The 13307-nt window shown below is 35.6% G+C and overlaps 1 protein-coding gene across 1 annotated transcript; it reads right to left on the bottom strand.

Moving 5' to 3' along the window:
• Nucleotides 1-544: 544 nt before the first annotated feature.
• LOC147867983 (putative BOI-related E3 ubiquitin-protein ligase 3) lies at nt 545-4147 on the bottom strand. The gene is made up of 4 exons (XM_087315907.1): nt 3896-4147; nt 2899-3050; nt 1940-2334; nt 545-1516 (listed from the first exon to the last, which is right to left on the bottom strand). The coding sequence occupies exons 1-4, from the start codon at nt 3946-3948 to the stop codon at nt 926-928; spliced, it is 1191 nt and encodes a 396-aa protein (XP_087172033.1). The 5' UTR covers nt 3949-4147; the 3' UTR covers nt 545-925.
• Between the last annotated feature and the right edge of the window lie 9160 nt (nt 4148-13307).

The raw sequence follows: 13307 nt of genomic DNA, 5'->3' as shown, positions 1-13307 counted from the left end.
AATATGTTGCTGAGGCTTTGTATGTTTCCTTCCTTTTTATGTAGCATTCTTCAAAAGCAACAAACTCGAGGGTTTCTGAAAGATGCCAAAAACAAAAACACTGCACATTCAATCACCCTTTTCGTCTTTACAACCATATATATAGGTGATACACTGATACAGAGAAATGGTTCGTAAATATCCAGGTCCATTACAAGAAGGGTGGGTACATACATTAGAGACGTTGAAAAGAGTCTAAATGCTATCAAGTGAACGAGATGTTTATTTATATTTATATTGATCTGTCCATCCATAAGTAGCCTTGGAACGAAAGCATAGCATAAGGTAAAGAAGATCAAATAAGGCTTTTCTGGAGTAATTTTCATTAGACAATTTTTGAGCAATTATAATAGAAACTTTGTTATTCGATAACATGGCACAGTAAGCCCCATTAACGAACTCATGCATTAAAAAACACTCCAATAAGAGTGTGTCACACACAGGAGTGTCGACTCAGTTTTTGGAATCCATCATAAAATCATCAATTAACAAGATGGCAGTGCAATAATATCGTGCCCATCAATTCAACGCTAATTCCTTTGATTTCGTACAAAAAACATTATCACTGCATCTTGTTTACAAAAGAGATATGGTTATAAAAAATTATCATATTGGGATCCCATTTTCATCAACGGAGCAGCTTTTAACTTTGATGCAACAAACAACTCCGATAGTGGAGACATATACATTGGAGAGAGAGAAAGAGAGAGACTTTGTCCCTCACACAGAGTTGTAGTAAGGAGCACATTCAAATGAAGGAATACTCTTCTTCACTCTCAAAGCACTATTTCAATTCATCCACGCAAATAGAGAGAGAGAGAGAGAGAGGAATGCCATCAATTTGATTTCCCCTCCGAACAAAACTAAGAATAGTGTATATATCATCTCAACAGAGATATACTTCCACATATGCGCTCTTTGCCAAATTGCACACGGGGCATTTATCCATTCTTACATTGCAATCATTGCAGAGACACAAGTGCAAACATGGCAACAAGAGCAGTGTGGCTTCTTTTGAACCACATTTCCTACAAAATCTCGTACCACCAGAAGAGGATGAATCTGTACAAGAAGCACCTCTCTTCTTCTTCATCATCATCATTGTGGCTCGGGATTGTTGTGCTTCAGCATTGTTATCGATATGCACCGAAACCGCATCATCAGCTTCACTATCACCACATCCTTCTAATAGTTTGCTTTGTTCGACCCGATTCTGGTTGTGAATCAATGCATGCTGCAAGTTCGCACGCAATACAGTCACCATGGATTCATAGCTCTTTGCTTTGCTTTGCCAGCTGTGTGTCTCCATACTCAAATGCTTGACTCTTTCTTCCAGATCCAATGCTCTCTTGCTTACTCTCTCTAATTCCACATCGCGTTCTCTTATCCTGCGTGTTACCTCTTCTTCTAGAGTTGTGAAGAGAGCTTTCGAATGGCGTTGTGTTCGTTCTTCTATGGCTTGTCTCAATTGGTCCAACTGGTAGAAAAATACTACATTCAGAAAATTATATAGCCATGGAAGTGCTTATATTGAAACAATTAATGACCATAGTATGCTTACATTGAGATAAAGAAAACATGGAGTGCTAACATTCCAACATTACATTACCGTGCAATGCAATGGAGATCAGCCATCCCCGACAAATAAACTATAGATGTGGATTATTATTTCCATAAACGATAGAGAATAGAGAATAGACTTGACAAATTTCATCAGTTAAAACTGAAAAGTAATTCACGGATCTCAACTTCCAGGTCTGGACTTTATCTCTAAATCAATTGATGGATCAAATTTCTATGCAAATCAATGAATGGATAGATTACTCAATCACACACTCCATCACAATTTCTGAAAGGTGCTATTTCGAGAGCTAAAGAAACAAGATGAAACAAACCATACCTGAGTTTGTAAGAGTTGTTTGATATCATCTTGCTGTTGCAATAATTGACCAGAGAATTCGTCACCAATTGTGACATTTCGAGCATCCAGTCTAGAGCTAGTGACAGTGGAACGATCATCATCGAATGCTAATCGGAGGCCTGTGGAAACTATCCCAGATAGAGGATCCAGAGAGGGGCAACCATGAATCTGATTCAGATCCACCAGCTGTTGTTGAACGGATGGTGAAGCAGCCATCTGAGGGATCTGATGAGAACTTCTCCTCCGTTTTCTTTGACCTGTTTGTTGTTGCAAACTAGGATTTCCATTTGGTGTCTGAGGTTGAGTCTGCAGTTGATGATTATGCAAAACTGTTAAGTTTTGTAGCATAGCTGGGGTCGATGTAGTGAGGGCAACTGTATAATCAAGAAACAGACGCAGACCATAATGGATGCAAAATAAAATATTAGCCACTACTGACTGAGAATAGCGGATCTAAATATTAAACAGATTATTTCGCAAGAGAAGGTAAGATTTAATGAAGCATTGGAGATTAAAAGAGATGGAAAAAACTATTTATGAAATATGACGAAGGTTAGGAATTAAACAGAGATGATGGAAGACTGGATTCATGTTCGGTCGATTTCGAAAAAGGATAACAGGAACAATTAATAAGATCTACGGAAAGCTTGGATATTAAAGAGAGAAAATGGAAGATTGGACTTGTGGAGCATCAACACTAAAAGACTAGCAGCAACAGTTACTGCGATTGATATTATTAAAAATATTATTAAAACCAAAGAAATTAGCAGCACTAATTACCAAGATTAAGGCAGTTTTAGAGTAGCATTAAAGATAAACAGAGATTATTAAAGAGTGTATTAAAACTGGAGAGAAGATTGGCAGCAGCTACGAAAGAGATTAAGCAAGGTTTAAAGAAGTAATACTGCGATACATTTATTAAAGATAAGATCAAAAACCTGATTCTGGAATTCTTTCTTGGCCATTCATCAATGGAATTACTCCCGGAAAAGAGTACTGCTGGCATTTCGTTAGATCAGCATATGGGAAAGGAATAAGAAAGCTCCGAGGATCAACACTTGAAAAATCGAGATTTGAGGGCTGAACAGACCTGCGGGTTGAATAAGAAAGAGAAACGTCAAGAGAGAACAGTTATCAAAATGATATCGATTAAAGACGAAAGAAAATTCATAGCTGCGTCAATGCAGAGATTCAGGGAAAGCGACACTTATGGTCCGGTGAATATTATGATAGGAAACATAATGAAAGAAATGATGAAAAGGATTGAGATTAAGAAATAATAATAATAATAATTGTTGCTACACCAATAAACAGATTGAGTAAAACTGTGCATCATCCACGAACGAAAATATAATGACGTAGGAGACCTGTGAAGATTGTCAAGAAGAAAATTTGTACTCGCATCAATGAAGAAAGCAGTGAAAACATGAGCAATATCCATGATCAAAAGCACTGATGTATACAATGATGGCATGGAATCGAAAATAAAACTCCAAAGAAGAAGAATCAAAGGAGGAGGAGGAGGAAGAAGAAGACGAAGAAGAAGACGAAGAAGAAGACGAAGAAGAAGACGAAGAAGAAGAAGCGAAATCAGGATTAAAGTTCGAATTATCTGCACGACGGTCAAGATTGCGATAACGATGATCAAAGAGAATCCAAAAATCCAAAAGAAAGTACATTTAACAAGAAGAATATTAAGGTTAAGCGAAACAAAAATCAAGAAAGAAATACCGTGTTTGCCTGTTTCTCCGATCAGGAAAAAATAATGGAACGCGGAAGAAGGATCAAGGTTTTGATAATGGTCATGGTCAAGATTAAGATCAAGAAGAGAATGAATACTTACAGATAAGATTAGGAAAGACTAAGACGCGAAAAAAAGAAATCAAGCAAAATAAGAAACGATAAGGAATGACAATTTTGGTTTTACTTTGCTACCTGTTGCGAAGATCAGGAAGAGGTGTGGATGGATTCTGTGCTTGAACTGCCATCGCCGAATAAGCCTCGAAGACAGCGAGAAATAAATATAAGAAAATCCCTATTATTTAAGGACAGGAAATCAGCAGTCTACAAAGACCGCGACAAATCCAATGAAGACGAAACTGACGATTGCGAAGAAGACGATGGATATGGAAAAGGGAAACAATTTGCGCTTCTCCTTTTTCTTCCTGTTTCTTTTTCTTCTTCTTCCTGCTGAATCGTCTAATTCCTCCACCTGGTCCTGAACTTCTTCTTCTTCTTCTTCTTCTTCTTCTGGTCCTGCTTCCTCCCGTTCTTCTACTTCTTCTTCTTCTTGAAGAAACCAATGAAGATGAACAAAACCTTGTTCTTATGGTGCTGCTAATGTTCCATAAACCAATGAAGATGAACAGAACCTTGTTCTTATGGTGCTGCTTCAGAATGCAAGTTTCTTCTAATTATTCTAATTTCCTCCTCCTCCTCCTCCTTCTTCTTCTTCTTCTTCTTCTTCTTCTTCCCGTGCTTTGAAGCCCGCTTCTTTCCTGATCTTAACCTTCCTTTCTGTGTCTGTCTGTCTGCTGCCGCTTCAATCCAATTCAGTTAATGCACAGAGAGAGGCGGAGGAGAGAAATCGATAAGATCTTGTTTGTTGAGGAGGAGGGACTGTTTTGGTTCGTGGGGAGAGAAATTCCCATGAACTATTATTATTATTATTATTACTACTACTTCTTCTAATAATACATACTGAAGGAGCAGGGAAAATAATAAACTGAAAACAGGATTTAAAGAGTGATGTGGCGTCCGTTTGCCACGTCGGACGAACGGCCCGCCCGTCCATTGAATGGCCGCGAATGATGCCCCTGCCCTCCCTCTCTTCTTCTTCTTCTTCTTCTTCTTCTTCTTCTTCTTCTTCTATAATTTCCTCTCTCTACAAGACATCTCTTTTTGTTTTCTTTTGGTAAATCGACAAGACTCTTTTGTTTCTCTCTCTCTCTTCTGCAGTTATATATACATATCGTGGGTGGTTTTATTTTCTCCTTTCGCCCGTGTGATCTGATCTCTCTCTCTCTTCATTCAATTTACCACCCCCACCCTTCGTTTAACCCCTCCCCCCCCCCTTTTTTTTAACGAAAAAATATAGTCAATAAAAGAAAAGAGTGGTAAAAAACAATAGAAAACTAAGATCATTTCAGAAATAACCCCCCCCCCCCTCCGCCACGCCTAAATAAATAAATATGGAAGACAAAAAGCGTGAGGATAATAAAAATATATAGAGAAAGCATATACATCTGTACATAGCCCTCACCCTTCTAACGTGCAATATGGGGGGGAGGGTAAAGGCTGATAATTTCTAGAACCACCCAGGGATTGGGGGGGGGGGGGGGGGGGGGGGGTAAAGGGTGATCATTTCTAGAAGCACTAGGGATGGGGGTAAGGTAACTATAGGGGGGGCGGAAGGCGACAGTTATGTCTCGTGTTTGTGGTAAAATAACAAGTTTGTCGAACGGTAACGCGCCTTCGTTTATATTTGCAATCGTTGAAATCTTATGTAATATATATATATATGGACCATAGATATATCAGAGATGTTCTTTTGACGGTTTGAAACCACCCCACCACCGTGTCCACATAAATGTTAATAAGTTGTCGAAATCAACCCCTAGAAGGTTGTTAAACCCTCCATTCATTCAAAACTAAGAGGCTTTTGGTTTTCATCGACTTGCCTCTTGGCCCAATGGTCACCTATATAACTATAGGCTATGTTATTGATTAAAAATATATCTATGTATTGCTTGATTAAAAATATATCTACGTATTGCCTTGAAGCCAAAGTGGTTTGGTGGAAAAGCCTAGACTTTCATGGGGATAAAATTGAATCTCATGTGGTGTGACAAATTTATGAAGTTTTGTCTTGTTTAAGGGTCTTTTCACACTACAACAGAGGCAAATGAAAACATAATATCAAACCAATCAATACCTTCACAATTTTTGGGACTTTTCACAACGAGCAACAAAAATAGGAAACAAGTTGGCCGCAAATGCCTTTGGCCCCACCGTTCTTCCGCCAAACAAGGGAAGGTCAGGAATGGGCATATATTCCTTTGTACACCCGTTCACATTGGCCTCAAGTAAAATGAGAAGAAATTGAAATTTATCTGCCTCCGCCGGCTTTACAATACAATACTCATTGTCAAGAGAATGGGACATTTTAATTGCTACTTACTAACATATATACATACATATCTCAATATTTGAAGGTGTTTTTTTCACTAGTTTGAATATTTTTTACAGTGATATTATAATATTGAAGGTGCAATTGACAATGGAGCTTTGGTTTTTTTACCACACCCTTCAAACATCAGCCTTTTGCACATCAAATTTCCAAATTCAAACATTATCACTAGAGTGTTCCTCGAAATGTAATTTTATGAATGTAGATTTTCGAACTTTGGGCATGAAATTTACACAAAATTTGGGTTTGTTGTCGAGGATTGGTACACTTACTCATGCACAAGTGATAATCCTCATCTGAGTGCTCCAGGAAAAGGATACAATATGTTTTCACCAAAATTTCAAGTTGGTTTTTGTATTAGTTATTGATAATAAAATTATCAAAATGTGAATTTTCTACGAATACACTCCTAGAAATTTCAGTAAGTTTCCTTTGGATTATCCAAAGAAATTTCCTTACCACAATCTCACTAAATCAAGTTCTCCAAAGGATCTCTCAACCACACTCTTAGAAATTTCAGTAAGTTTCCTTTGGATTATCCAAAGAATTTTCCTTACCACAATCTCACTAAAGCAAGTTCTCCAAAGGATCTCTCAACCAGGTGCTTCTTTTTATATCCAGTAACTGTTATGCAACAAAACATACTAGGTCACATCATTGACGCTACATCTATAGATACACACCAAGGGAGAAATGAAACAAGGAAATTTCTGGACACTTATGATGTTCAAAAACATAAGGTGCCCTTACATTTTATTCCATCACAACATGAAGCACAATGGTGCTCGAGTGTTGTTTTCTTTCACATAAAAGGGAAATACTATACATCAACTAGAGAAAACAAGGACTTATAATTTAAGATTATCAAATACATACACAAGTCTTTTAACAAATGTAACACACATATCAACATTATTAAGTACAATAATGATTTGATCCAATGCTACGAAATGTAGAAATATGTACTCTTGAGCAATCCTTAGTTCATAAGGATGATCTTAATGACCAGCCTAAGCACCATAAAAAGCAATCAAGCTAAAAAAGGTCCATTATTAATGTGATAACATTAAGCATATGGGGATGGTGATATTGTCATAAAGCTTTCACTTGGTTTCTAACCCTTGCCTTGAATAGTACATCTCCTTCTACAGTATTGTCATCCTATCTACGTTTATTATACCAATATCTACTTATTCATTGATTGCATATAACAATATCATGTTCTTGCCAGTTGCACATAGATGCAAGATGTAAGTAGTCTTCATTCTCAATTTTGTCATTTTCAACTTTGTGGGTAGCCCGTGTTTGTCTATGTGCCTCTTTATGAAATGTTCAACTTGACATCTTCCTGTACTCGTACTTTTTGTGTGGACATTTGGGCATATAACCTTTTGGCCTTGTTTATAGATAATAATAGTGGCGCAATAGAACACAATTCAACATATGCTTCTAGAAAGTCCATTACAACATAGAGTTGGCAATTTTAAGAAGCCTAATGACAAGTGTGATTGTTTTAAATTATTGCCATAATACTGATGGCATTATTGAACCCTTTGGCTTTCATCCCCTCTTTAAGTAATTCATAGTTCTTGTCTCATTTGAATTGTGAATGGTCAAATCCAATACTTGTTAGGAACCTAATAGGCTTGAGGATGCCCTTGTACTTGTCAATGCAATGCCATATAAGTTTATTAATTTAACATGTTTGTCCAAAAAGTGCCAATAATCTTGAGCAAAACCATTGGGTTTGAAGCGCTTTTTCTTTAGCCCATATGCACAACTTTGCCAATGTGTGTATGCATAGTACAAAGGCAAATAAGAAACAATAAGAATATATTATTATATTTTTGTATGCATTATGCACATAAACAAAAAATTACATGATAGGCATTGGGTTCAGTTTGTCTGCCAATATTTTAGCTATTGGAGAATACACATATTTCAATTTCTCAACCAATAATGGATTTTTCGTACCCTGTGGAAGCTTCTTGGTGAAAAACTTTGGTGCGATTCTTTCATATCTTTTCCGCATGATATATTTTTTGAGAGTTTTCAAGGTGCTTTGAATGGGTTACAACCCCCATCAACACATTTTTTTACTTTTTTAAAAGCATCTCATGTGGAAGAAATGCCTTGTTTCCCGGTCATGTCTTTCCAGGGTGAATGGTAAAGTTGTATTCTCGAGTGTCGTTGAAGTCACTTCACCATCCTTCCATAAACCAACATCTCTCCATACATGTTCCCACTAACCTAACTTCATCATCAAAGTTATTGGAAGAAAATATTATAAAGAGTCCGGTCCTTTAGGTTTGTCCTGAAGAAGATGTCAAAGTTATTTGCCCCATCCGTATGTTATATTCGGCATGTTACCTAACATTTTTTTAATATACATGTATATGTCACAATATCAAAACAATACACGAGAGAATTGATTTTCCCTATTCTATACCCAACAATGTATGGGGTCCCTTGGCAACCTATGGTGACATGTAATTATCATCAGTTATTAACAATCCATTAAATATCCACTTGTTAGGCACCATTTGGTGTATATGAATATATTCATCCACATCTACAATATTAGTTGTAAAAATGTTGCTTTGTCAGCCACTTCATTTTACTATAATAATAGAATCGTTGAATTGAAAAGGTGCAAGTGATCAATGACGTTATTATCGATCCTATGTTTGTGTGAATTGGGCAACCTAAAGGAGCTGACGTTGAAGATGCATTCCATTACTTGTCTCTTAAAGTTGAAAGTAATGGCTGTTAGATTCAATGAATTGGGCTATATGCCATTGTGAGTCACAATTGTAGCTTCCTTCTCGATTTCAACCTTTGATACAATTTTAGAAAAAGAAAATAAAACTTTTATTAAAAAGGAATGAAAAGGGGATGTAAATAATTTCTTTTTCTATATTCTTCTTATCAAAAGGCTTTGTTGTTTGTGTTGTAGCATCAAAAATCAATAAAATTAAGCAAACCAAAGTTTGATCCTCACCATAGGTTGCATAATTTGTCTCTCCATCTTCATTACACATTAAAATTTCAGCTCTCTTCTCCATGTTGGAACTAGTTCAAAAAAAGATGCTAACCACGTTCATATACTAATATATGTAATGTCTTGTGGGTTCTAGAGATGAGTGATAGAGAATTAGCTTGTTGTTTTTGAGCTCAAATTGTATGTGAATTGCTCTAAAACATAATACAGTGAAGGGGGAAATGTATCAAACTATTTGGTACACACAAACTAAATCTTCTGCCGCAAAACTTAGAAATGTTAGCACTCTCTCTTGATGTCATGTCTATACCCCACTTCTTAAACAATAACGCCTACATCACGCCATCAATATGTTGTAGAGCCAACTCATCTTATGCATAACTTTTACTAAAAGGTACCAAATCTTTTGGAGGGCAACATTTGCAAAACGTAACCTACATAAAGTTAGATCAATACCAAATGTGGATAAACTTTTGGTCAAGCAATAGAAGATATGGATATATACAACCGCCTACCTACATAAAATTACCTCACATTGAAATAATCACGTCTTTACAGTTGTTTCTAAATAATGTCCTCCCTATTTTGTTATGTTATTATTAAGAGAAATCTCTCTCTCTCTCTCTCTCTCTCTCTCTCTCTCTCTCTCTCTACACACACACACGCACACGCACACGCGCGACCATATCCAAAATTGCTTTCCCACATCTTCATCCTAACCTACCCCTACAAACATTGTTCTCAGAGTCACTATGTGTGCTCTCAATCGCAATATTCATTAGTAAAAGTCATGCCCGTTGAGAGTTGCTTACCAACTCCAACAAGATAATGTTTTGCTTTAGTCCCATAAGTCATATTTGAGAAATCTATTTTTATTTCTAACATACACACATAAAGTTGTGACTACAACTATGCATATGTATATGTTTGTCTCGTCTTTCGACATCTTCCCTCTCTCTTCTCATATCATTTCTATTAGTTTCTCGTGGAAATTCACAATAGTCACTTCAAAAAAAAAGTGGATGATCCTCTCTCTCTTTTTTTCCAAAAAAACACTACTTCACATTAGTTAGCAAACAAAATTACATCATAGAACTCTCAAAATTCCTCTCAACAGCCCTCACTCTGGCCTTCCCACCAAAGCGGACATAGTCCCCACCTCATTTTCAACAAACGTATCCAAACAACTCCAATAACCTAGTTATTTGTACCATAACTATACAAATTTACAGCACCTAGACGTTGTTGGAAACTATTGGGGGAAACAACCATCGGGGTGCTTGGTAGTGCCATTGAGGCCCTAATGATGATCCTTTTGTTAGTAAAAACACATAACTATTGTCAAGGCCTTGTGCCATGTTATGTGTGGTTATCCATTCCATATTAAGGAACTAAAAAATAATGTGGATTAAGAACATGGTGAGCGTGGGACAACCAATATTGCTATATTCTAAAGTTCACGTGAATGACTAAGCCATACCACTAATTTTTACAATACATTTGTACAAGTAATTGCAATATTGTGTATGATTATTGAATATATAATAAGAATACATGACGTCGTTGGAAATAACGTTACCTCAATTTCAGTTTTGGTTGTTTCTAAAATGCATTTTTATCTATCAAGCATTGTGAAAGAACGTGTCAATATTTACTCTTATGGTATCATGAAACATATCCCTTAACATTATCTTGGGCATTTGAATGTGGTTTAAAGAGTGGCAATATTTCCTTCGGTTAAAATGTTAGTGTTTTCATGGGGGTTGGTATGATCAAATGTCAAACTAGCATCATCATAGGGAAGAAATTGAAACCTAGCATGAACTCGTATGTTGACATTACAATCATCAATTGTCCACCCAAAAAATAATATTGTGCAAAAAGATGGAAGCAAGATGGTGTTGTGTATGCCACATATTGGAATTTGGAATAACATGATTCCCTTCTTCACCTAAATGTCTGCCATATCGAACTCCTAAGCACTTTTGACCCTTCTCAAATTTTCTCACAAATAACACATGAAAAACTAGGTGGAACGACTTAATAATGTAGTTGTTCATATCTCATTTATAATAATATAAGATTTTATTAAAGTGACATTTCAAACAAGTTTCATGGTTACAAACTCAACATCAACCATTGTTGTTGTGAACACCAAATCAATGGTTATTGATTCGCATGAAATAGGATCAAATGAGGTAGCGTATGAGGAAATAGTAAGCCTTATTCTATGCATGACGCTCATTCAATTATATGTTTATAACTTTCTCCCCTCAATAATTTCATTACATTGGTGGCAAGTTTGTTTTTATTCATAAATTTCAAGAGGAGAGATTACAAAGTATGAATATTCAATGTCCTCTCCAAACGATTGCACTCCTAAAACTGTATTCCAAGTGTCATCATTCAGTTCCAAACATATTTGTTTCCTACAATAACTCTACATTATGCACATTATCACTTGAATTCAAACGAATAATCAAATACATGATTTTCAAGCCACAAATAAATGGGTTTCAAATATGTCACATATATATTCCTATCATGATAATAAAATGTGACATTTTCTGTATAGCCAATTGTTGATGTGGTTGGTTGTAAGCATATATACATGTATATCCATATACATACAAATGTTATAAGAAAGCATGTATACAATTTAAGGTACTTGTGAAGCTTTAACATTATGAGATTTCGAATACATTAAGTACTATGATGTTTTATCTCATGTATTAGCCCTTTCGTACAACTTGACCTAAGAGTTTACCATGACCTTTTTTGCTATGAACCAAAAAAATCAAATCTTGTGATAAAATTTATAAAAAAAAACAACGTTATTGTTCCCCTTTCATAATCAAAGTAGTCGCCCCTCTTCCATTTATATATTTCTTATGCCTTAGTAGGATTCCGAGCTTCCATGTCAGTGTCCCACAAGTTGTTTCAACCTCCCATGTAGCAAATAGCTCCCATACTTCTTTGTCTCTTATCAAATTTTAGAGTTTTAAAAAAACAACTCGATCACTTCACCTATCCTTATCACTCCCAATATCATTTGTATGCCCCATCACAAGCATTCTCAAAATTTCATGCGTAAAGAAAAAGATATCAAAAATTTCGTTCAACTTTTTGTAGTTTCTTACCTTCATAGCTATGACCACATGTGGTCCATACTATCGACAAGGTATTATTTGTATGCGCATGGCCTTGATCACATGTAAAGAGTTGTTAGAGATTATAGATTGTCAGGGGGTGCATATTATACGACAAATCTCTGATTCTACATATATGCATGATGTAACTTTGAGCCTCATTGTCAGCTTATTGTAACTAATACTCATTCAAATGTGTTTGGCAATGATTAAAGTATCGCTACTCTTACATTTCAAACTCTCAAGGTTTAAATGCTATTAGAAATAATAACTTTCAAAAGTTTTTTTTTTCAAGATTAATTCATCGTTGTATGAACCATCTCTCATGATACAATACCCAAGGATGAAATTGTCAACTCAAGAACTATACATGCACTATCTTCATTTTAATGATATACAAATGTGCACATAGTGGCAAAAAAATCATACCAGAAAATTTGACATTTATCTTGAATCATCATTAAGAATTAAGTCTCAATTTTAAAGCAAATGATGGTTTTTAATTAATTGAGTTATCATCATTACTCAATGCATTCCATCTAGGCTTAAACATTGCCTTTTGTAACTACTTTTTGTTGTTAGTGCATAATTGTGACATATCATACATTTTTCAAACCCATACACTTGGCTTCAAATATCGCCATTTGCACTAGTTTACTCGATGAAAATATGGCAATCATAGTTCAATAAGGTTGTATTTGTAACTTCTTCAAACCTATTCAAAATGAGTAAATCTCCTTAGATAGTATAAATGTGAAAAATATATTTTGATGATGATTAAAACTCCAACTTACATAAAGAATTGCAATTCTAAACACAACCTCAAGAATAAAACTAAAATTTTGTGTGCGTATCTTTGTGATTAAGTTGTAACATTATTGAACCAAAGTGAACAAGTCACGTGGTCTGCTTGGATTTAAGGTCCAATCTTTTTGATATCATTGTCTATAAATCAGAGTAATTTAGAGTTTACATTCCATGTGGATGAAAATTGGATGGTTTCACAAC

Source organism: Azolla caroliniana, unplaced genomic scaffold (genome assembly GCF_043228905.1).
Source record: "Azolla caroliniana isolate FFs.n. ecotype wild unplaced genomic scaffold, voAzoCaro1.0.p SCAF_2, whole genome shotgun sequence".
Taxonomy (NCBI): Eukaryota; Viridiplantae; Streptophyta; class Polypodiopsida; order Salviniales; family Salviniaceae; genus Azolla; species Azolla caroliniana.
This window is presented reverse-complemented; position numbering and strand designations above follow the sequence as displayed.

Excerpts from the sequence above, each read along its gene's own strand:
- LOC147867983 (XM_087315907.1), bottom strand. The coding sequence starts at position 3,948 with ATGGCAGTTCAAGCACAGAATCCATCCACACCTCTTCCTGATCTTCGC. Across the intron at positions 3,051-3,895 it reads CTTCCTGATCTTCGCAACAG|GTCTGTTCAGCCCTCAAATC; the intron begins GTAGCAAAGTAA and ends TTCAACCCGCAG. Across the intron at positions 2,335-2,898 it reads AGAAAGAATTCCAGAATCAG|TTGCCCTCACTACATCGACC; the intron begins GTTTTTGATCTT and ends TTGATTATACAG.